This window comes from Podarcis pityusensis (genome assembly GCF_964106645.2).
Source record: "Podarcis pityusensis genome assembly, chromosome: 5".
In the NCBI taxonomy this organism is placed as follows: domain Eukaryota; kingdom Metazoa; phylum Chordata; class Lepidosauria; order Squamata; family Lacertidae; genus Podarcis; species Podarcis pityusensis.
Window position 1 is genome coordinate 92,981,815 of NC_138032.1, and position 22,234 is coordinate 93,004,048.

Sequence of the window (22,234 nt, forward strand, 5' to 3'; positions counted from 1 at the left end):
CTATTTATACTTAACTTGCATTGGCTCTCCTACATAGAAATTGAAGGCAACCTTATTTCTTTAGCAACAGATGCCCTGCTATACTATCTGACCAGTTATTTGGATGAAGGAATTGATGGACGTTCAACACATTTGTGGATGACACCACATGGGCGTCCTCAGAAGACGGAATCGGGATTCAATATGAGCTTAACAGGTTGTGAAACTGGGTCAGAACTAACAAAATGAATTTCAATTGGGACAACTGTAAGTTCCTGCTCTTGGGCAGGAATAATCAGATGTACAAATATAAGGGACACCTGGCCTGACAGCAGTATGTGTGAAAAGGATCTAGCGGTCTTAGTAAACCACAAGCTTAACCCGAGTCCTAAGTGTGATGCAGCAGCAAAGAAAGTGAATTCCGTTGTAGGCTGCATTGACATAAACATAGTGTCTAGATCAAGGGAAGTAGCAGCAGTACTGCGTTCCGCTTTGGTCTGACTGCCTGGAGTCCTGTGTCCAGTTCTTGTCTCTGCCGTTTAAGAGGGATAATGACAAGCTAGAACATGTGCAGAGGAGAGTGAGCAAGATGGAAAAGGGTGTGGAAATCGAGCTTATGAGGAACAGTGGTTTAGCCTGGATAAGAGAAGACACTTCATTGCAGTCCATATTGGTACGTCTGGTCTAAAACTGACTTGTGTTTTCTGCTCTTAACTCCAGTGAAGAGCATATGAAGAAAGAACAATGCCACCCTGAATCAGAGAATCACAGTCAAAACTTGTTTTCCTTCAGTTTTTACCCCCAAAATAAAAATCAGACTGAGTAGGAATCCTTCCGAAATTATCTTCAAATAAATCTTCCATGGATTTGGGGAGTTCTGAGTTTCCTGGGTTTGTTTCTGATGTTTTCACCATGTTAGAAATCTGCCATTATTCTGGTTTTATCTGCTAACACATACCCAGCTCCCCCAGAGCAGGTGCTCCACAAACCAGAACTATGACCCAGGTTCTTGGGACCCCAACTGAGAAACGACCTCAGTTAGAAGGCCTCAGTCTTCTATTTTGGGGGTACAATAGCGACTGAAGGAGTGTCATATCCATAAGAAAGTTAAATAAAACCTTGAAGGGGACTAAGGACAGGGCCTGTTTGAATCCCTTTTAATGTGTAGTAACCTCTAGCTTGGGACGTGGGTGGCGCTGTGGGTTAAACCACAGAGTCTAGGACTTGCCGATCAGAAGGTCGGCGGTTCAAATCCCCGCAACGGGGTGAGCTCCCGTTGCTCGGTCCCAGCTCCTGCCAACCTAGCAATTCAAAAGCACATCAAAGTGCAAGTAGATAAATAGGTACCACTCTGGTGGGAAGGTAAATGGCGTTTCCGTGCGCTGCTCTGGTTCGCCAGAAGCGGCTTAGTCATGCTGGCCATATGACCCGGAAGCTGTACGCCGGCTCCCTCGGCCAATAAAGCGAGATGAGCGCCGCAACCCCAGAGTCGGCCACGACTGGACCTAATCATCAGGGGTCCCTTTACCTTTACCTTTAACCTCTAGCTATTTTGCCTGGTTTTCAGTTACCTCATTTCTTGAAGCATCTAGTATGGATCAAGGAGAATGAGGCCTTCAGTGTGCCTTTCCCCCATGGATCTAACACACCAATGGCAAGAGTACATGTAAAAGTGCCAAAAAGAAGATGCAGATATATGTAGAATCACATACAGAATCTCCAGTCATTAACTTCTGGGATATATATACAGTATAATCCACTGGGAGCAGTCAAGTACAACATTCCTTGTTTTCCTAGAGTGGTCATGCAGGGGGTGTTGGTCCAGCCCTTCGAATTTCCTGTTCCTCCTCGCCTGAAGCATCCTTCCTTGCATGTGACTGGTAGGTGGGCGTGACCTTTCCTTTTTTTTTAAAAAAAATAATATTTATTAAAAGTTTAAGAATTACAGAAAAAAGTAAAAAAGAAGAGAAACAGTAAACAATACAAATCAATACATTACAGTACATATAAAAAAAACCAAAAGACACAATACATCAAAACAAAAACAATTAAAAACACATCCAATATTTCCATATGTTTATCTTTCATTAACTTGTTTCATCGACCTCCTCACACCTCCCTTTTTGTGTTCTAGTTATTAATTCAGCAAATCCTTTCCATCTTTCACTGTTTTCTGTCATTTAATTATCATAATTTATTTTAACCTTATCTTACCATTAAAACCCTAAAACTTATTTATACTTAACTCCTTATAACATTTCTACTAAAGCCGTATAATTTCATTCCAACATTTTTCTAACACTCATTAATTTTGCAATATTTCTCTAAATAAATTTTTAAAAACTTTTTTCCAATCTTCTTCCACCGTCTCTTCTCCCTGGTCTCGGATTCTGTCAGTCCTTTCTATCAATTCCATATGGTCCATCAACCTGGTGATCTTCTGTCCGAGGCTCTTAACTCTTTTCCATGTCCCTTCAGCAGAGCTTCTTCATATTTATACATGCACTTTACTTTATCTTCTGCTGATCTTGTTCTTAATTTCCTTCCTTTGACATTGAGGCGTAGATCTCGGGGGAACTCCAACCTAACAATGTCTTTATTCCTTCTCGACAGGTCAGCCCATTCTCCATAGTCAGAACTAAAGTCCAAAAGATATTTCAGAGCGTGTTTCAGAGTCCCTCCAAAGCTAAAGGCCCCCACAACTCCAATCTCCCCTGACCCAAATCCAGATCCCAAAAGCCAGAACATCCCTGCATAAGGGGATCTATCCAACTTTCCTTCTCCAATCCAAGCGGGGCTCCATCCCACCAAATCTGGCTTTCTCTAGATTCAATCGTAAAAGGCAACAGCTTATGTTCATCAAATTGCCTCTGTAAGGCCGGGGCTCTCTCCACTTGAATTACTTGAGGTTCAACAACAACTTTCTCCTTCGTCTTCTCCACAGCTTGCCATGTCAAAACAGATTCCTGAATCAATTCCTGAGTAGTTTCTGTATAGGTATTCACTTTTTGTCCCAAATCAGTCATTTTTTGTCCCAAATTGTCAATTTTAATAATCATCACATCCGTCTTCTCATGAAGCTGTTCCAATAAAGCACTTGTCTTGCAAAATGCAATCACTAAGGCTTCTTCTGTCAACATTCTTGTCCAAGGTCAATCTCTGATTCTCACAGTCTTTAATCTCTGCAGCTGGAAAATTCCCCAGCTCCACTCCTGCAACAGTTTCAAAAGCTCCCTCTAGGGGAAACAATTTCTATTTGTATCCGTCCTTTTAAGCGCAGATCCAGCAACAAAGTTAGTTTCGATTTTCAGTTACTTTTTTGCTCCTTTTTAAGTGCAAAAGGAAACAATGGAAACAATATATTTCTCTTATTTAACTATCTGTCAACATACGTTTTATTCACAGTCAATGAACTTTCCCAAAACGTTGATCTTACTGGCAGCCCGTTCCCAGGTTCAAAACGGTGGTAATTTATCTTTCTTCACTCTCTCTCCTGCAGGCTTAGGCGATCTAAAATTTCCCCCCCTCTTCTCCTGCTTCCAAGGGGGGTTTAGTAATTTTAACCGATGGAGATTTAATCCTTTACAAAAGGCTTTCCAGACTTTAGCTTACAACGTCTTTGCTTCAATCTATTTACAAAAGAGGAAGGCGGACTTCCTGTTTGAAACCTTCCCATTTCGTTGCCAAATTAAGATGTTTAGAGATCCAATTTTCCGTTCTACTCACGGGTAGTTGTTTAGAGTCCAATTGTCCGCACGAAAAAGTCAGCACTCTCCGGCAACAGCAATGCGGCTTCACTCCGTGAAAGAAGCAGTCGATTTGAAGCACCGCGCCACTCACCCCATGTCGCTCCGAATCCCCGAAACCGGGTTTCCCCGCGAGTAGGGGAGGTGCCAAGGGTGCCCGCCGAATCCCACGCTCACAGGCTTCTCCCGCCTGTGGTTTTTAGTGGGTCTCCGCCTCGCCGTGGCGGTCCAGACCCTGATTTCCACGGAGCGGATTCCTCCCGATCAGAGGAAGTCCGCCATTGCCGGAGGCGCTAACCCGGAAGTCCGGTGGGCGTGACCTTTCCAGACCTGATAAAAGGCCAAGTCCCCCAGGTTATCTCCCATATGGGGTAAACCTGTTTAAGCCCAAAGCTCTGCTTGATCGTGAGTGAAAACTACTTTTTGTTACTTATGAATAAGACTGTTGTGTCTTTATTCTTTTAGGAGGGATCCAAAGGGGTCTTACCAGGAATATTAGAATATATCTCAATCTGGGCAAGCCAGATTGAATTGTCTCAAGAAACTCACACGAGTTTGCAACCAGCTCTCTGCTGCGTAAGAAGGGGAATGCACTCTGTTAAGTGAAGAAACTTGCTAGCACATGTTAGGAAGGATATTAATAATATATCCTCTCCTGCCACCCTCAACATTCCCACAATATAGACAAGAAGATGGAAGAATGGTTCCTCCACAACGGCATTGGCCATTCACTGGTTAAACGTTGCAAAGAGAAAAATATACAGTACACTTATTTTGGAACCCTTATTTACAAAGCATCTTTATTAGCCTGCAGAACTGTATAATAACCATTCTCAATATTTCAAAGCAAACCTGGGATATGCAGTTTGCATTAAAAATGCAACAGCCCCCAGCCATTTGACATGCGCTCCTTCCATAAAAGATTAAGGGGTTTTTCTTATATAAAAAAAATTGCAGTTCCATTATGGCACAAGAATCCCTCTCTCAAAGCTCTGGGAAGGAATTACAAGAGAAATGGGATGAATTATGTAGAGCTGTATCCCAGTCATCTGACAATATCATCTGTCTCCCCGTTAAGGCACAGGAGCAGGTTTATCATGGCACAAAAGTGAGACTTGTCTCAGAATCTTCACTGTTGTTACTGACCTCAACCTTGGACTAAAATAAAAATTAAATTGTAAACCAATCTGTAGCTATTTCCTCCTCTTGTCTTTGAAAGTTCGCTGAAAGCATTGGCATTCCTTACTTTACATCCAGTTGTCATGAGTGTCTATGAAATGAGAGATGGTTCTCAGAGGACTTCTGCGGCTTGCCCTTTGCGCAAATGTCATTGGACTCCAGGTTTGATCTATAAAGATGGATTTCCATGCATGGACTTCTCCACACTGCTCTTCACTGAGGGCTCTGTAGGTGACAGATACCTTTCAGGTGCTAAGCACGTGAAAGACTTGGGGCACAGTCCCCTGGAACAAATTTCCATTTGTTACTTTACATTTAGGTGAACTTTTGTAGGGGGGCTGGGGAAGACTCTGGCTCTTGCCATCAGGGCTTACTCTGAGCTATGGAGTGTCAACAGGACCCACAGCAATGTACATGGGTTGGGACCTCCACAAACTGAGATAAGAGAGTGCTGCAATCTCATTGGCATTGTGCTTTACAGTGCGCCCAGTTGCCCTGTAAACAAAGGCTTTTTAAAAAGTCCTCAGCTGCTATTTCATTGCATTCACACAGTCAGGATAATGTATTATTTAACTCTATTATATTTCCCCCAGCTACTTGCTCTCACTGAAAGCTTCTCTGACACTATTGCTACTGACTCTGTTGAAAGCCCCTCTTCCCACAAACCACACCCCAAAGGCTGCCGCAGCAGCGTTGGCCTTCTTGCCAAATTCTGCCACTTTTAGACTCCACCCCCTGCCAAACTCAGGGGCCAGGGAACTTGGACTCATAAAATTGTATGGATAGAAGGAGTCATTCTAGTCCAATCCCCTACAATGCAGGAATCCACCATACAGGCCAAACCTGGCCTGTCAGGTGTCCAATATGGTCTGCAAGGCCTTTCCCCTCAAACCATACCCATCTCACCTCTGACATCATATGTGACATCAGTTCTGGGGTGTTATGTACTGAGTTGAATAGGATCCAAAAGGCAGCAGTCTGATTGGTCCTAGAACAATAGGATTCAGAATGCAGCAGTCTGATTGGTCCTAGAACAACGCAGAAGTATGATTGGTCCGCAGGAGCCACCCAATCCAGCTCCAGGTGGAAGTGAATCCGCAACCTGATCGGCCTACAGGAGAATCCAAGAATTAGCCAATCACGTGTGGCCCATTGTGTAAATAATGTATATAAAGCAGATATTTTGGGGAAGCTTTCATTCCTTACCACTATGAGCTGAATAAAGAGCATGAAATCCACACTCAACTCCGAGTATATTTCACGGGGCAAGTACTGCTGTGGCTTCAAGGGAACAACTGGGAACTGAAAATGAGCTCCTGATTATTCCTTTGCTGGGGCCCATCAGCTGATAGTTGGGGAGGGTGGGACTTGCTCTGGGAGGGGGAAGCACACTGTTCCTTGAACCTCTGGTTTTCAAAGGCTTAAAGAGCAGCATGGAACCTCTGGAAACTGGAGATTCAAAGAGCAGCATGGAGTATGTTTCGCCTGGAGAAGAGGAGACTCTTCAGTCCTGATTCTATGGCACTATGATGTCACAATATGTGATTGACAGTTGGGCATGCCCACCCACTTGTCAAATTCGGCCCTCCGCCAACTAGAAAAGTTTGTCCACCACTTGGGATTGTAAGGTAATTAAAAAAAATTGGGAAATGATATATAACAAATTGAAGAAAATGTTCCATTTGTTAAAAAACCTGAAGCATTTTTATTAGGGATTGTAGGGAAAGATCTGCCAAAAAAGCTGAGAAACGTCTTCATGTATGCGACAACGGCCGTGAGAGTTTTAATAGCACAAGGATGGAAGACTGAAGAAACCCCAACTAAAGAATCATGGCAAGAAAAATTGATGGACTATGCAGAACTGGCAAAACTGACATACAAGCTACGGGACAAGGATAACTGTGACTTTAAAGATGAATGGGAACCCTTTACAAAGTATTTGAAGACGCAACAAAGCGAACTGGACTCCTTAGCTGGTTTTGAATAAAAATTCACAAACGTTTTATTGATAATTATTACTTAAATAGTTTGAGGATCTATACAACTGTGTAACATGCAGAAAACAGCATTTTTAGAGAAATCAAAGACTGGAACTGAGGGATGTCGGGGGTGGGTGGGTTCTGTGGGGGGAGGGAGGGGGAGGGAGGAAAAATGGGGGAAAATAAGGATGATATGTTTCTGGATAATATGTTTTCTTTTAATTTTGAATAAAAAAGTAATAAAAAAAGAGTTTGTCCACCACTGATGCATAACATGTATCTATGTTTCTGCCCTAGCTTGCTCGCCAGGCTCTCTTTCAAACTTCATTTAAGACATAGAGTCATAGATAGAATTGAAGAGTTGGAAGTGACACTAAGGATTATCTAGTCCAACCCTCTGCAATGCAGCAATCTTAATTAAAGCATCCATGACAGATGGCTATCCAGCCTCTGTTTTAAAAACCTCCAATGGAGCAGAGTTCACAACCTCCTGAGCGGTCTGTTCCACTGTTGAACTGCTCTTATTGTCAAAAAGTTCTTCCTGATGTTTCGTCAGAATCTCCTTTCTTGTGACCTGAAACCATTGGTTTGCGTCCTGCCCTCTGGAGCAGGAGAAAACAAGCTTGCCCCATCTTCCATATGACAGCCCTTGAGATAATTGAAGATGTCCTCCCAGTCTCCTCAAACCCAGGCTAAACCTACCCAGCTCCTTCAATTGTTCCTCATAAGGCTTGGTTTCCAAACCCTTGGCTATCTTGATTGCCCTCGAGGGCACAAGGAGAAGGGGACAACAGAGGACGAGATGGTTGGACAGTGTTCTCAAAGCTACCAGCATGAGTTTGACCAAACTGCGGGAGGCAGTGGAAGACAGGAGGGCCTGGTGTGCTCTGGTCCAGGGGGTCACGAAGAGTCGGACACGACTAAACGACTAAACAACAACAACAACAACAACAACAACAACGCATGTTCCAGCTTGTCAATATCCTTCTTAAACTGTGGCACCCAGAACTGGCCACAGTATATGGTCTGACCAAGGCAGAATACAATGTTGCTATTACTTCCCTTGATCCGAACACTATACAGTCATATCTCCGGTTGCGAACGTGATCCGTGTGGGAGGCACTTTCGCAACCCGCAGACTTCATAGCCTGAAGCTACGAACTGAAGTCTGCACACATACATGACGCAATTCGGTGCTTCTGCGCATGCGCGTGATGTCATTTTGTGCTTCTGCGCATGCGCTGAAACCCATTCTGGTACTTCTGGGTTCGGCGCAGTCTGCAACCCAAAAACTTGCAACCCGCAGCGTTCGTAACCCGAGGTATGACTGTACTTCTGTTGATGCAACCTAGCCTAGCATTAGCTTTTTTTGCTGCTGCATCACCCTGTTGACTCATATTAAGCTTGTGGTCCACCAAGACCCATAGATCCTTTTCACATGTACTGCTAGCAAGCCAGGTGACCCCCATCTTATATTTGTGCATCTGGTTTTTATTGCCTAAGTGCAGAACCTTTCTTTTGTCCCAATAGTAATTTATTTTGTTAGTTTGCTAAGGTCAACTTGAATCCCGATTCTGTCTTCTACGGCATTAGCTACTATGTTGAGAATCCCTTCACTCAGCTGCCTCCAGCCCCTCTCCATAATTTCCTCTTTCAGTCTTCAGCTTTGGACGGACTCCCCCCACACTCTTGATCTTGGCTTCATCAAGAGCTCAGCCATCTCTGACCTCTAATGCAGAATTTTCTGTCTGGTAAATGCCTCATCTCCTTCCACAAGGAACATCATTCATGTACAGAACATTTCCGCTTCGTGCTCATTCTGTGACCTGCATCCCATTGATCTAGTGGCATTCTCTGAATCATTACCCCCTCTGCTATCACCTTCTGCCTTTAATTCACATTCAACCCCTTGACATATTTGTCCTCCTATTCCAATGACATACCGGGTATTCAGCCCTCTTATCTCTAGCTATGGCTCAGTCTCTTTACAGAAGACTGAGTATCTCTACTCATGCCCTCTGGAGGAGAAAAAGGCTATGTACACATTACTCGTTTAAAATGCTTCAAGGTCATTCCCCCCTGCTGAATATCAACTCCGTTTTTTACATTGGTGTACACACCAGAGAGGGAGCAGGGGAATTTTCACCCAATGCACATTAATTACCTGATTTGTTTCCCCACACAGAACTCCCTTCAACGAAGGGGTCATCTGCAAAACAGCACAACAGTGGCTTACCTGCGCAAATTGGATGGAAGCTGGTTTGAAGGCAAATGCTCCAAACAACAGCATTTCTCAAGAAACTACAGGGTATATATGAATCGTGGCTAATGTCATGTGTAGTTTGCTTTGCACATCAACAATGGGAACACACCAGAGACAGAGCAAGTGGTAATGTGTGTACAAAGCCCAAAAGAGTTGACTGATTTTGTCCAGTATAAAATCATCTCTATGGCTGGCATGTTTTTGGCTAAAGAAACACATTGTTTCTTCCTGAACCCCACCAATCTTCAGTGTGATGTCCTGCTAAGCCCTGCCCCCTCTCTCCTCTCATCTCTGCTCAAGACTCCTCATTCTTTAGTTAAAGGGACCCCTGATCATTAGGTCCAGTCGTGATCGACTCTGGGGTTGTGGCGCTCATCTCGCTTTATTGGCAGAGGGAGCCGGCGTACAGCTTCCAGGCCATGTGGCCAGCATGACCAAGCCACTTCTGGCGAACCAGAGCAGCACACGGAAACGCCGTTTACCTTCCCACTGAAGTGGTACCTATTTATCTACTTGCACTTTGACATGCTTTTGAACTGATAGGTTGGCAGGAGCAGGGACTGAGCAACGGGAGCTCACCCTGTCGCGGGGATTCAAACCGCTAACCTTCTGATCGGCAAGTCCTAGGCTGTGTGGTTTAACCCACAGCGCCACCCACGTCCCCCTCATTCTTTAGTTAGCTTCAATTTAATACTTGCCCTCCTGTCTCTGCTTCTCTCGCTCTCCCTTTATCTCCTTCCCCACCTACTTTCAGATCACTGGGTCCAGCCCTTACATCTGCCCCTCACAGAAGAGGAGATGGGTAACCTGTGGTCTTCCAGATGTTGGACATCAGCCCCAGGCAGCAGAGCCAACAGTCGGGGATGATGGTTGTAGGACAACATCTGAAGGTTCTCCCTGCCTGACCTAGAGTGAAAAGGCAGGTGGACAAAGAAACAAAAGCAGTCCCTGCTTCTTCTTGAGCCACCTCCAAGGTGCCCTCATTTGCCCTGTTCCTGCAAGCCGTAAAGCAGCAAGGAAGAGGGCTAGCAAAGGAGAGAAGTTGCCAGGTGCCACTTCCATCACTCAGGTGGGCAAACACCTCCTCTTTGCAAACCTCCTCCCACAGACATGAGCAGAGGAGACGTGAGGAGGAAGTGTAAGCCTCAGAAATGAAGGGCATGAGCATGCACAGAGTGCACCTGCTGCCTCACCAGTGAGGAGCCTCTGTTTGCATTTAGTAAGGTCATTCCGCAACTGGTAGCCTTTGTACAAACAGCTCGTCTTACAATCGCCTCGCCAAGTACAAACTTAGTTGGTCTCTAAGGTGCTACTGGAAGGAATTTTCAAAATTTTGTTTTGACTACGGCAGACCAACACGGCTACCTACCTGTAACTACAAATTCACGTGTATGCCTGTGCACGCGTGCGTGCGTGACAAATTCCAGAAGGGTCATCCCGTCAGGCTGCGATAGATGGTAATGGATTGCTTTCAAGTCACTTCAGCAGCAGATGAAACAAAAAATCGGCCCCTACCGCCCCGCCCCGTCTTGTATTTTGCCAGACCAAAGGTAGCGACGCTGCCCAGCTCTCACCTGCGTTGCCTGGTCCAGAGGGAGAGAGCGGGGAGATCGGGTGATCCTGGTCCGGGGTTCGAATAGATGGCCTTCTGGTGCCTCCGCGGAAGGAAGCGGGCTGCGCAAAGGCGCGCGGAGTGCCGCCGGTCCGACGGAGGAGAGCGGCGGGGAGGAGCAGCGGGAGGAGGAGCCGAAGAAGCGCCGGCGGGGAGCGAGGAGCGAGCCAGCGCCAGACGCGCCCGGAGCCCGCCAGCAGCAACAGGAGGAGCGGAGCGGCGAAGGGGCGAGGCATCCTTGGGAGGCGCGCGAAGGTAGGAGGCGGGCGGCCCGACGGGGCGGCCGGGCGGGCGGAGAGCGAGCCCGGCGGGCGCAGCGAGGGCGCTCGGTCGGGCTGCGATGGCGGGGCCGGAGGACGCGCCCTGGGGAGTCCCCGGCCGCGCGGAGGCGGCGCCGCCCTCCTCCCCGGAGGCGCCGGGCGTCGGGGGCGAGCGGCTGGTGCTGAACGTGTCCGGGCTGCGCTTCGAGACGCTGCCGCGCACGCTGGCCGCCTTCCCGGACACGCTGCTGGGCGACCCCCGGCGCCGCGCGCGCTTCTTCGACCCGCTGCGCAACGAGTACTTCTTCGACCGCAGCCGGAGCAGCTTCGACGCCGTGTTGCACTACTACCAGTCGGGCGGCAGGCTGCGCCGGCCCGCGCACGTGCCCTTGGACCTCTTCGTGGAGGAGCTGCGCTTCTACCAGCTGGGCGAGGAGGCCATCGGCGCCTTCCGCGAGGACGAGGGCTTCATCGCCGAGGACGAGAAGCCGCTGCCCTCGAAGCCCTTCCAGCGCCAGCTGTGGCTCCTCTTCGAGTACCCGGAGAGCTCGGGGCCCGCGCGGGGCATCGCCATCGTCTCCGTGCTGGTCATCCTCATCTCCATCGTCATCTTCTGCCTGGAGACCTTGCCCGAGTTCCGCCTGGAGAGCAAGGGCGGCAGCTACGGAGAGGAGCCCCCCGTGGACCTGCTGCCGGAGGACGACTTGCTTTCCTTGCAGCCCGACGGAGGGACCCCCTCGCCCGTGCGCCCGCCGTCGAGCGCTCGCCCCTTCTTCACCGACCCCTTCTTCCTCATCGAAACGCTCTGCATCATCTGGTTCTCCTTCGAGCTGCTGGTGCGCTTCTTCGCCTGCCCCAGCAAGCCCGAGTTCTCCAGGAACATCATGAACATCATTGACATTGTGGCCATCATCCCCTACTTCATCACGCTGGGGACGGAGCTGGCTCAGGAGCAGCAGAAGAAGGAGCAGCCGCAGGGCAGCAGCAACGGAGGCCAGCAGCAAGCCATGTCCTTGGCCATCCTGAGGGTCATCCGCCTGGTCAGGGTCTTCCGCATCTTCAAGCTCTCCAGGCACTCCAAGGGGCTGCAGATCTTGGGGAAGACCCTGCAAGCCAGCATGAGGGAGCTGGGCCTTCTCATCTTCTTCCTTTTCATCGGCGTGATTCTCTTCTCCAGTGCCGTGTATTTTGCTGAGACCGATGACCCCGAATCTTTGTTCACTAGCATCCCAGATGCTTTCTGGTGGGCAGTAGTGTCAATGACCACGGTGGGCTATGGAGACATGTACCCAATGACCATTGGGGGCAAGATTGTGGGGTCGTTGTGCGCCATTGCCGGCGTGCTGACCATCGCCCTCCCTGTGCCTGTCATTGTCTCCAACTTCAACTACTTCTACCACCGAGAAACTGACCAGGAGGAGCAGTCCCGCTATACTCACGTCACTTGCGGACAGCAGCAGTCTCCTTCTTCGGAGCCCAAGAAAGGTGACAGCACCCAGACACTCAGTAAATCAGACTTCCTGGAGGCAGAAGATTTAGAATCTGCAAAATACTCCAACTTTATTCCAGCCAGCAACCACGCCTGTAAAGAGAACAAGTTGTTGACAGAGGTGTGATCATTTCCATCGCCCTCAGTTGAACCTGCTGGCTTCAAGCTGTGTAGACGAAAACTGCAGCTGATCATCTTCGCATTGGAGAAAGAGAGAAGAATGACAACACTTGTTTGTCTGAATGGAAATGATTTGTGCTCCTTGGAATAAAAACTGCTGTGATTTGGACACCGACTCCCTCATTTATGTTGCTTCATTGACTTCTGTAATAAGTTGCTTAATTTCCTTCCCCAATCACGGGGCGTTACCTGTTGTGTATCCGTTATTTATTTATTTTTCTGGGGGTGGAGAAGATTTTCTTCCAGCGGTTGCCTGCGGATGGATCTTATTATCTTATCTACTCACAGAAGCAAAAGCAATATGCCACATCAAGTTTGCAATTAGGCTAGGAATTGCTACGCCCTCAAGTTCCACTGCCAGCCTTACATTTCTTACAGCCACATCAGCCCTAAGCACTGGCTAATGCCTTTGAGTAACGAAAGCTGTCGTCCAGCATTGCAGCATGCAGTTTCACAAATTTTCCTTTGTATTCATGTTGTGTCCTGTTGTGCTTGTTTGTGAATACACACAGCTCTGAGAAGCTAATATATTTGCGATGAAAGTCTATGATCAACCATGCTTGGTCCAAAAATAGGAGGAGCTCGTGATATTTTTGCTGATTTCCCTGGAGGTTAATTTTGCAAGCTGCCCTCTCTTGCCTTCCCTTAGGCTGGAGTAGCTGGAATTTTGCTTCCAGGGGCTGCCAACACCATTCAGTCTGCTGGGACAGGCCTGTGAGAAAGAGGGGATGAAAAGGAGCACCGTGGGTCTTGAGTTTAAAACTTTAACAGGTGCACACTGAAAAATATTAGTGCTGCATCTGTTAAAACTTTAAAACCCATTTCATTCCCCCCCCAAAAACATGGTTATAGACTAGATGATTCTTTTCTTGTAGAAAAGAAAAAAGTAAAGTAATTGGAATGAAATGTACATGGAATTCTCTCTGTTAGTGGTTGTATGCAGTATGCTGGAGCAGGAGGAAAAACAGATAAAAAGAAGGCTGGCAGTGGGTTTTCTACACACCATTCAGATGTTCTGACATGTACAAATGAATGCAGTGTGTTTGTGTGAAAGTGATTGCCGTAGCAAGCTCTGCCCCGGACTTAAGCACATTCATTTTAAAGTCTGAAAATGTTCCTGTGTACACAACTGTTCCCAAAGGGAGCTTTCTCTAATTGCCTGGGAATCCTGCTTTTGTGTTGTATTCATTGGGAAAGGGCCTTATAATGAATGCAAGTAGGCCTGTTGATGTGATGCCCCTCCTTTCGTTCACTGTGCCAAAGTGCTAATAGCCTGTCGGCAAACTGAGTGCTGGCATGCATTATCAGTCTTGCCCTTTCTGACATGCTTCCAGTAGACTGTCTACCTTTAAAAAAACCCCACCATTTTTTTTAAAGCATCACATGTATCTTTTTGAAAACGCATGTGCCATACATGTATTCCTGAGAGAGCCAAGGGTTTCAGTGCTTCAGTGGAGCATACATTCATGCACCGAGTGCGCATTCGGGGGGGAAGTCCAGGTGGTTTGCTGGCAAACGACCCCAACAAAAACGAGCATATGAGTGAAAGAGGTGAGGGGAAAACACCATAAATAATGCATTGTGTAGTATTCCATTAAGATAAGTAATATGCAAAACAGTTTACATAATTTAACAACGCGAGAGAGGTTTTGCAGCTCATCCCTGAGAGAGGCACTGGAAAAGGTTATTTTGAAAATCTTAGAATTATAGAGTTGGAAGAGATCCCAAGGGTCATATAGTCCAGCCCCCTTTAATGCAGGAATCTCAGCTAAAGCATCCATCACAGGCGGCTATCCAACCTCTGCTTAAAAACCTCCAAGGAAGGAGAGTCCACCATCTCCCAAGGGAGTCCGTTCCACTGCCAACCAGCTCTTGCTGTCAGAAAGTTTTTCCAGATGTTTAGATGGAATCTCCTTTCTTGTAATTTGAAGCCATTGGTTCGAGTCCTACCCTCCAGAGCAGGAGAAAACAAGCTTCCTCCATCTTCCCTGTAGCTATCTGAAGACGACTATCGCATCTCCTGTGTCTGTTTTTGAGGAAGCTACCCAGAACTGACTGAATGCTGAAAAATTCACGGGTTTGGAAGAAGAATCTACCTCGAGAGATTGAGATAAAGCAGAAAAAACTGAGTAGATTCCTGCCAGTGTTGCTTGAGGTCTAAGGTGGTTTAGCAGAGGACAAAATTGAACCCTATACCATCCTATTCTTATTTATAAAAATATGTATATTACCACTATATCATAAAAAATACCAAAGTGGTTTATAACAGTATCTATCTATAATAAACACGAATGCAAATTTAAAATCAGAGACAAATGTAAAGTTCTATTCTTTAGGAAAAAATAATCAGATGCACGCATATAAGGCGGGGGACACCCGGCTTGCCATTCGTACATGTAAAAAGCATTGAGGGGTCTTAGTAGGCAAAAAACTTCACGAGTCAACAGTGTGATGCAGCAGCAAAAAGCTAAAGCTAGGCTAGGCTGCAAATCAAGGGAAGCGATAGTTCTACTCTATTCTGGCTTAGCAGATGAGCAATAAGCTCATCTGGAACTTCCGAACCAGGCCCACAGTGAACACATTGCAGTAATCCTTCTTCTGTTTAGGTTTAGGTCTATTTATTAATTGTATTGACAATGAGATAAGAATATAGATTTAAAGTATGGATTGTGAACCAAACTATTTTTATTATTATCAAGACAGGAGACCCTCTTTTTCTGTGTCTCTTTCTGTGAGTATGTGTGAGTGAGTTGCAGCCCCTCTGAGGCTGCAGTTCTGTTCAAGAGATGAAAATGTCACAGCTCTAGTTACCTCCGGGAGAACTTCCTGTTCTGTAAGTGAATATTTTAAAAAAATATATTTTGAAATATTTTTAGGAAAATCAGTTTTGAGAGGGGAGCGATGGGTGTAGTGGGGGTGCCGTCTAGGAGTGGTTTTTGGGGGGCAAAGGCCCTTCAAAATTTCAAAGGAGGGGGCCGAGGCCCTCAAAAACTCAGTGGTGGTTGTGTGTTCACGCGGTGTGACATGCTCACCTCACTCACTTTGCGCTGCATGCATGTCATGAGCATGTTGTGTGGCGTGTGCACATGACCTCAGCATGTCCTGTGACATGTGAACACTATATGGCCCCGGCCCCCTTAATCATGGGGCCAAGCCAGTGAACTTGGAGTGTAGAAGTATCTGAGGTGGGAGTGTTTAACCCTCTCTCCACCACCTGCCACCACACTATTTTGTTATGGATCATGATTTGTTGTTGTTTAGTTGTTTAGTCGTGTCCGACTCTTCGTGACCCCCTGGACCAGAGCACGTCAGGCACTTCTGTCCTTCACTGCCTCCCGCAGTTTGGTCAAACTCATGCTGGTAGCTTTGAGAACACTATCCAACCATCTCGTCCTCTGTCGTCCCCTTCTCCTTGTGCCTTCCATCTTTCACAACATCAGGGTCTTTTCCAGGGAGTCTTCTCTTCTCATGAGGTGGCCAAAGTACTGGAGCCTCAGCTTCAGGATCTGTCCTTCCAGTGAGCACTCAGGGCTGATTTCCTTAAGAATGGATGGGTTTGATCTTCTTGCAGTCCATGGGACTCTCAAGAGTCTCCTTCAGCACTAGAATTCAAAAGCATCAATTCTTTGGCGATCAGCCTTCTTTATGGTCCAGCTCTCACTTCCATACATCACTACTGGATGGATCATGATACTAGTCCACATTTCCATGGGCACGTTGTTTTTGGATCTTGTTGTCCTTGCAGTGGCACAGCACGCAGATGATGGAAAACAAGGAACTCTGCCAGAAAAAAATCCCAGGAATTTTGGAAGAAGTCTTCTAGGTGATTTTTATAAGAGTGTCAGGGTTATTAAGGGGAAACAGAGGCCTAACAAAATGTAATCTTGCTTTCATTGAAGCCAGATAGGAACGTGATGGATCTACTTTGCAACCTTGTGTGTTTGTACCTTTGGATCAAACTAGACATTCTGCTTCAAATAGGAACTGTCTGCCTGGCTCTTTCTTTTTAATTTCTGGAAATTGTACCCCCTCCCGCACCCCAACATCAACAACCAATGGCTGAGAAATATTCCTTAGGAATATTCCAGGTATCTTAATTTTTTGCTTTGATGGGAAATACTTGAATAAATTGACTGTTTGCTTGGGGAGCTAAGACAAAACATGCCACCAGTATTTTATCTAATATATCCATTAAGAAGTAAACCTCTTCCCACTTTCCAGTCTTCTGCCCCAAGAATGCAAAAGCACTGGGATATTCCCCAGAGACCCCGCCTTTTAAAATCAACATAATTTTTTCTATTAAAGTATTTTTTTAAAAAAACCAACAAATCAGAATTAACATAGCATGTTGTATTTAGACGTTTTCTGTTTCACGCTGACTTAAAATAGCTTCCACTCCATTTTACCCGATACCTCCAGTCATTAAAAATAACCTGGCTCTGGTGCAGGCGTTTGTGCCAATGTGACTTTCAGGCGATACAGGTCTGAGGATTGCTGTGAGCAGCCTCTGTTGATGACCAGCTTGCCAGTAACACAGCACATCTCCCACTGCCCTGGGTGTTAGGAAAACATGGCCTAAGAATTCTTAGTTCCCATGGAGCTGGTGGGATCTGAAGTCCTTTCCAAAATACCCTGACCCAAAGTGTCTTTTTAGCTGCCTGCCAGACAGAGTACAGCCTTGCGAAATGTCTGTGGAAAGAAAACATCTTCAGGGACCTGTTTCCATAACAACCTCCCAGACTTATTTTCCATACCTTGCTAACTCTGGCTTCCAAGCAAGGAAAGGGCTGGCTAAACATTCCAGCTTCCAGAACCAAATTACTTTTAACTACTCCAAAGAGGTTGTGATAGATAAAAATAATTTCTGCCCTGTTTCTTCCTTTTATGTGCACCAACAAACTAATCTTGAGCACAGTTACCTGGGAGCGAGGCCTTTTGAGTTCAATAGGCTGTATCTCTGCATGGGCATTCAGGACTGCAGCAGAAAGTTATCCTGTTTTTGAAATCAAATCCAGACCAGTGCAATGGGAGCTTGCGCAAAGAAACTTTCAGCTGGTGTATGTTCTAGAAAACCGTTTGAGGCTGATCCAGACTTCCTTTTGCGCCGCAGTTCTCAGACACAGATCCGTGCTTTAAAGCTATATGTCTGAGTGGTGGTTTTTTTTGGTCCCTGTGCTTTCCCCATGAAAACTTGCATTTTACCACTGAATCGGAGCACACAGCAATTCATAGAAAACCTGACTGCTGTTTGCTCTGATTCAGCTGCAAAAGATGGATTTTCCCAGAGAAAGCGCAGGGACAGGGAAAAGGAAAGAACACTCAGGCACAGAGCTTTAAAAACCTGGACTTGTGCCTAAAAGCGCAAAGGGAAGCCTGGACCAGCCTGTAGTTTTATTGCAATTTGAGATTAAGTTGCTTTAGAACATTTAAAGGCACAATTTGAAATACAGAACGGAATTCAAATTGGGGTTGAATAAATTTATCTTGCATCACAAAGGTTTGGCTGGTGGTCATGTGAACAGCAGCATGTGTTGCTGTGATTCAAGAGGCCATAAAATGTGAAAAGGTACAAGGTTGCACGCAACAGACATTTTACATTGAAAGAATGTACATGTTATTTCATTTATTTCAGCAGGGGAATAATTTTGTCAGAGATTTCCAGGTGCTGTATCTGTGGGGTCTTCTAAATGTAGACAGTGTAGCAGCAGCCCACCATTGCTGTTCTGTCTTAAGCAAGAAGTGTAATAGTTACTCTGGTTCCAGACTTCTAACTTTCTGTGGCCAGGTGATGAGTCCTCCTTGTGCCAGCTCTGGGTAGAGGGAAGACAACTCTGTGTGCAGGAAGGGTTAAAATCTTCCCCCCCCTCTCTCTCTCTCTGTTTTTGTCTCTGTCTCTGCTGTATTCCTGATCATAATCTCCCCCGCCTTCAATTTAGGGAAGCAAAAGCAGGGGAACGGTATAAAGCAGGCATAGACAAACTCGGCCCTCCAGATATTTTGGGACTACAATTCCCATCATCCCTGACCACCGGTCCTGTTAGCTAGGGATGATGGGAGTTGTAGTCCCAAAACATTTGGCGGGCCGAGTTTGCCTACGCCTAGTACAAAGGCAATGTTCTTTGAAAGAGAAGAGTTACAGTTGATTCCTAGAGCGGATTGTTTTGTGCAGACACCCTGTAAATAGTCAACATATAAAGTGTAGCTATTCCACAACAATAATAATGCCTGATGTGAGAGCAACCTGTATCTAGTGTTCATATACACTCTATACGCTTGAACTGGTTAGGAACATAGGAAAGTTCCTTATACCCAGTCAAAATAATCGGGGGAATAAAAAGTTTATGCATTTTAGAATGACACGAGGAATTGGTCTATAGTCCACTGTTCTCCTGGAATCTTCCTTGCATATAGCAGTTATCGCAAGTCAGTCTCCCAAAGATCTCCATGTGTCTGAGGTGGTGTAAAATCGGTGTCTTTGTTGGATCAATAAAACAATACCAAGTAGCCACAAATTTGTCTTTTTCTAGTCCTCTCTTTATGACTCTTCATTTGTGGGTTACTTTTTCAGTTTGCGTTATATTCCAGGTTTCTAAGGAGTTCAAGGATGATGTTTTCCAATCCTTGGCCAGTGTCAGTTTGAACAGTACAGGTCATTAAACATCCCTTTTTGTGCTGAACTATGATTTTGTGATACCCTGGTGTCTGATTTCCCCCTCTTTCTCAATCAGGTCCACATTTCTCCTACAACAGCCCAACTCTTAACTATATTGAAAATGCAAGTCCATTTATTTCCATGGCATTTACAGGGATCGGTCAAACTCTGATTCAAAAGCAAAGGCGTGGCAGGTTTGGGACACGTGAGTACAGAGAGTTCTGGGGGGCTCAAAAAGGGGTTGGGATTGAAATCTCACTCAAACCAGAACTTTCAGAGTGGAAATGCTTGCAATTGTATTTGAAGTGAGCGCAATGAGGTGCTGATCCCTGTCTTTCCAAGCAAGGAAGTGTGAAACTCAGCAACAGCAGGATCAATTGCTAGATTTCAGCTACCATGATTTTTAAAGGTACCTCTGCCCGTACGGGCCAGTCGTGTCCGACTCTAGGGTTGTGCGCTCATCTCACTTAAGAGGCCGGGGGCCAGCGCTATCCGCAGACGCTTCCGGGTCATGTGGCCAGCGTGACGAAGCTGCTCTGGCGAGCCAGCGCAGTGCACGGAAACGCCGTTACCTTCCCGCTATAAAGCGGTACCTATTTATCTACTTGCACTTAGGGGTGCTTTCGAACTGCTAGGTGGGCAGGAGCTGGGACCGAAAGGCGGGAGCTCACCCCGCCACGGGGATTCGAACCGCCGACCATACGATCGGCAAGTCCTAGCCACTGAGGTTTTACCCACAGTGCCACCTGCGTCCCCCAACCATGGTTTTAACATACCGTATTTTTCGCTCCATAAGACGCACTTTTTTCCTCCTAAAAAGTAAAGGGAAATGTGTGTGCATCTTATGGAGTGAATGGCGCTGCGCAGCTCTCCCTCTCTGCGCAGCGCCCCTTCAGCGAAGTTGAAGGAGAAACGGAAGGGGCTCCGTTTCTCCTCCTGCTTCGCTGGAGAGGCGCTGCGCAGAGAGGGCCACCTTAACCTCACTCGGTTGTTGTGAGGTGGTTGTGTGATAGCCCTTGTTTAGCCCCCTGAGCAACTTGACAAACAGTCAGGAGAACATTATTCTTGTTTTCCCTCTTCAGTCAGTCTTGGATTCCATCACTGCCCAAACCATGTGCCTCTGTCTCTCCAAACGGCCAGATGATCCAATTTTTTTTCTGGGGCTTTCTGTGAGAGAATGAAATCCAAGCACTAATGTCTGTTAAAATGCTTCTACTGTTCACTTGCAAAATCCAGCTTTTGAAAAGAGGCTCTACAGAAATAAAAGATTCAGAATATTTTTTCCTCTTGTTTTCCTCCTCTAAAAACTAGGTGCGTCTTATGGTCGGGTGTGTCTTGTAGAGCGAAAAATACGGTATATTTTCAGCATCACTGCCCCAAACACCTCCTATTAGGGCTGATTTTTCAGCACTTCTGGGGAAAAGTGTTTGCCCTCGTTTTCAATTGACTTCAGTAGTACGATATTTTATTTAATGGTGTGCAGTGACCAGGGCCCGATTTAGGTTTGATGAGCTCCTAAGCTACTGAAGGTAATGGGGGCCTTTATATGTCCAGCTGTCCTTTGTCAACTACAAATTGTCACTGTTTTTTTGTGTTGAATATATGCTATATGGTAATTTATGGACCTAATAGGCATCTAAAGCCATTTGCACATAACAAAATAATGTATTTTATCAAAGTACATCCAGTTTTTTTCCTTTAAATTTTATTGGGGCCCCCAAGAGAGCGGGGCCCTAAACTGTAGCTTGTTTAGCTTATACGTAAATCCGGCACTGACAATGACATTACAGCATCAAATATAGCATTATGAGATCACACAGTTTATTAGGTAAAAGTGAAAAAGGTAAAGGACCCCTGGACGGTTAAGTCCAGTCAAAGGTGACAATGGGGTTGCGGCGCTCATCTCGCTTTCAGGCCGAGGGAGCCGGCGTTTGTCCACAGACAGCTTTCCGGGTCATGTGGCCAGCATGACTAAACCGCTTCTGGCACAACAGGACACCGTGACCGAAGCCAGAGTGCACAGAAATGCCGTTTACCTTCCTGCCACAGTGGTACCTATTTATCTACTTGCACTGGTGTGCTTTTGAACTGCTAGGTTGGCAAGAGCTAGGGCAGAGCAACAGGAGCTCACCCCATTGTGCAGATTACCTTGTTTATTACATTGTCCCTGACTAGATTAGATCGTCTATGTAGCTAATTTAGGCCAGAGGAGGAAGTAGCAAACAAGGGAAACCATCGCACTAAACTGGATTTTAAAAATGATGAATACAGTGGTACCTCGGCTTACATATGCTTCAGGTTACATACGCTTCAGGTTACAGACTCCGCTAACTCAGAAATATTACCTTGGGTTAAGAACTTTGCTTCAGGATGAGAACAGAAATCACGTGGCGGCGGCGGCAGGAGGCCCCATTAGCTAAAGTGGTGCTTCAGGTTAAGAACAGTTTCAGGTTAAGAACGGACCTCCAGAACGAATTAAGTTCTTAACCCGAGGTACCACTGTATTTGCAAAATCTGATGCCAATATTTTTAGTTTCTACTCAATCCACTATATATTACAGAATATGGCTTGCCTGTCCATTTGTTCTCTATGCATTCGGACACCTCTTGAGATATTGCCAAACCCAGCACGAGGGTTTCTGAGAAGAGGGTAGTAATCCTAATCAATATTGAAACCCTGGCTGCCGTTTAAAATCAAGATGGCAAACTGAAACATGAATTAGGGCTGACTTCCTTCCTTTCTTCGGCATAGGTTTTGCTGCCTCCCAAGATATTGTCTCTAAACGTGGCATGGAGGATTCTGAGAGGGTGTTTCAGTGGGTGCTGGGAGCCGAGGTCAGGGGCCACGTTCTGTGCTGGCCCTGGAGATGTTCTCAGCCCCATTCTCAGGGCTGG

General features: G+C 46.1%; 1 protein-coding gene and 1 long non-coding RNA gene across 2 annotated transcripts in view; one reads left to right on the forward strand and one right to left on the reverse strand.

The window, feature by feature from the left end:
• Positions 1–22,234, reverse strand: part of LOC308477303 — a 266,019-nt gene that overhangs the window by 38,711 nt on the left and 205,074 nt on the right. The gene's annotated exons all lie outside the window — the stretch shown is intronic.
• Positions 11,099–12,796, forward strand: LOC308477181 (potassium voltage-gated channel subfamily A member 6-like; the record flags this gene model as incomplete). The annotated part of the gene is made up of 1 exon (XM_081005579.1): positions 11,099–12,796. One exon carries the CDS (start codon positions 11,099–11,101, stop codon positions 12,632–12,634), a length of 1,536 nt encoding a protein of 511 aa, XP_080861705.1. The 3' UTR covers positions 12,635–12,796.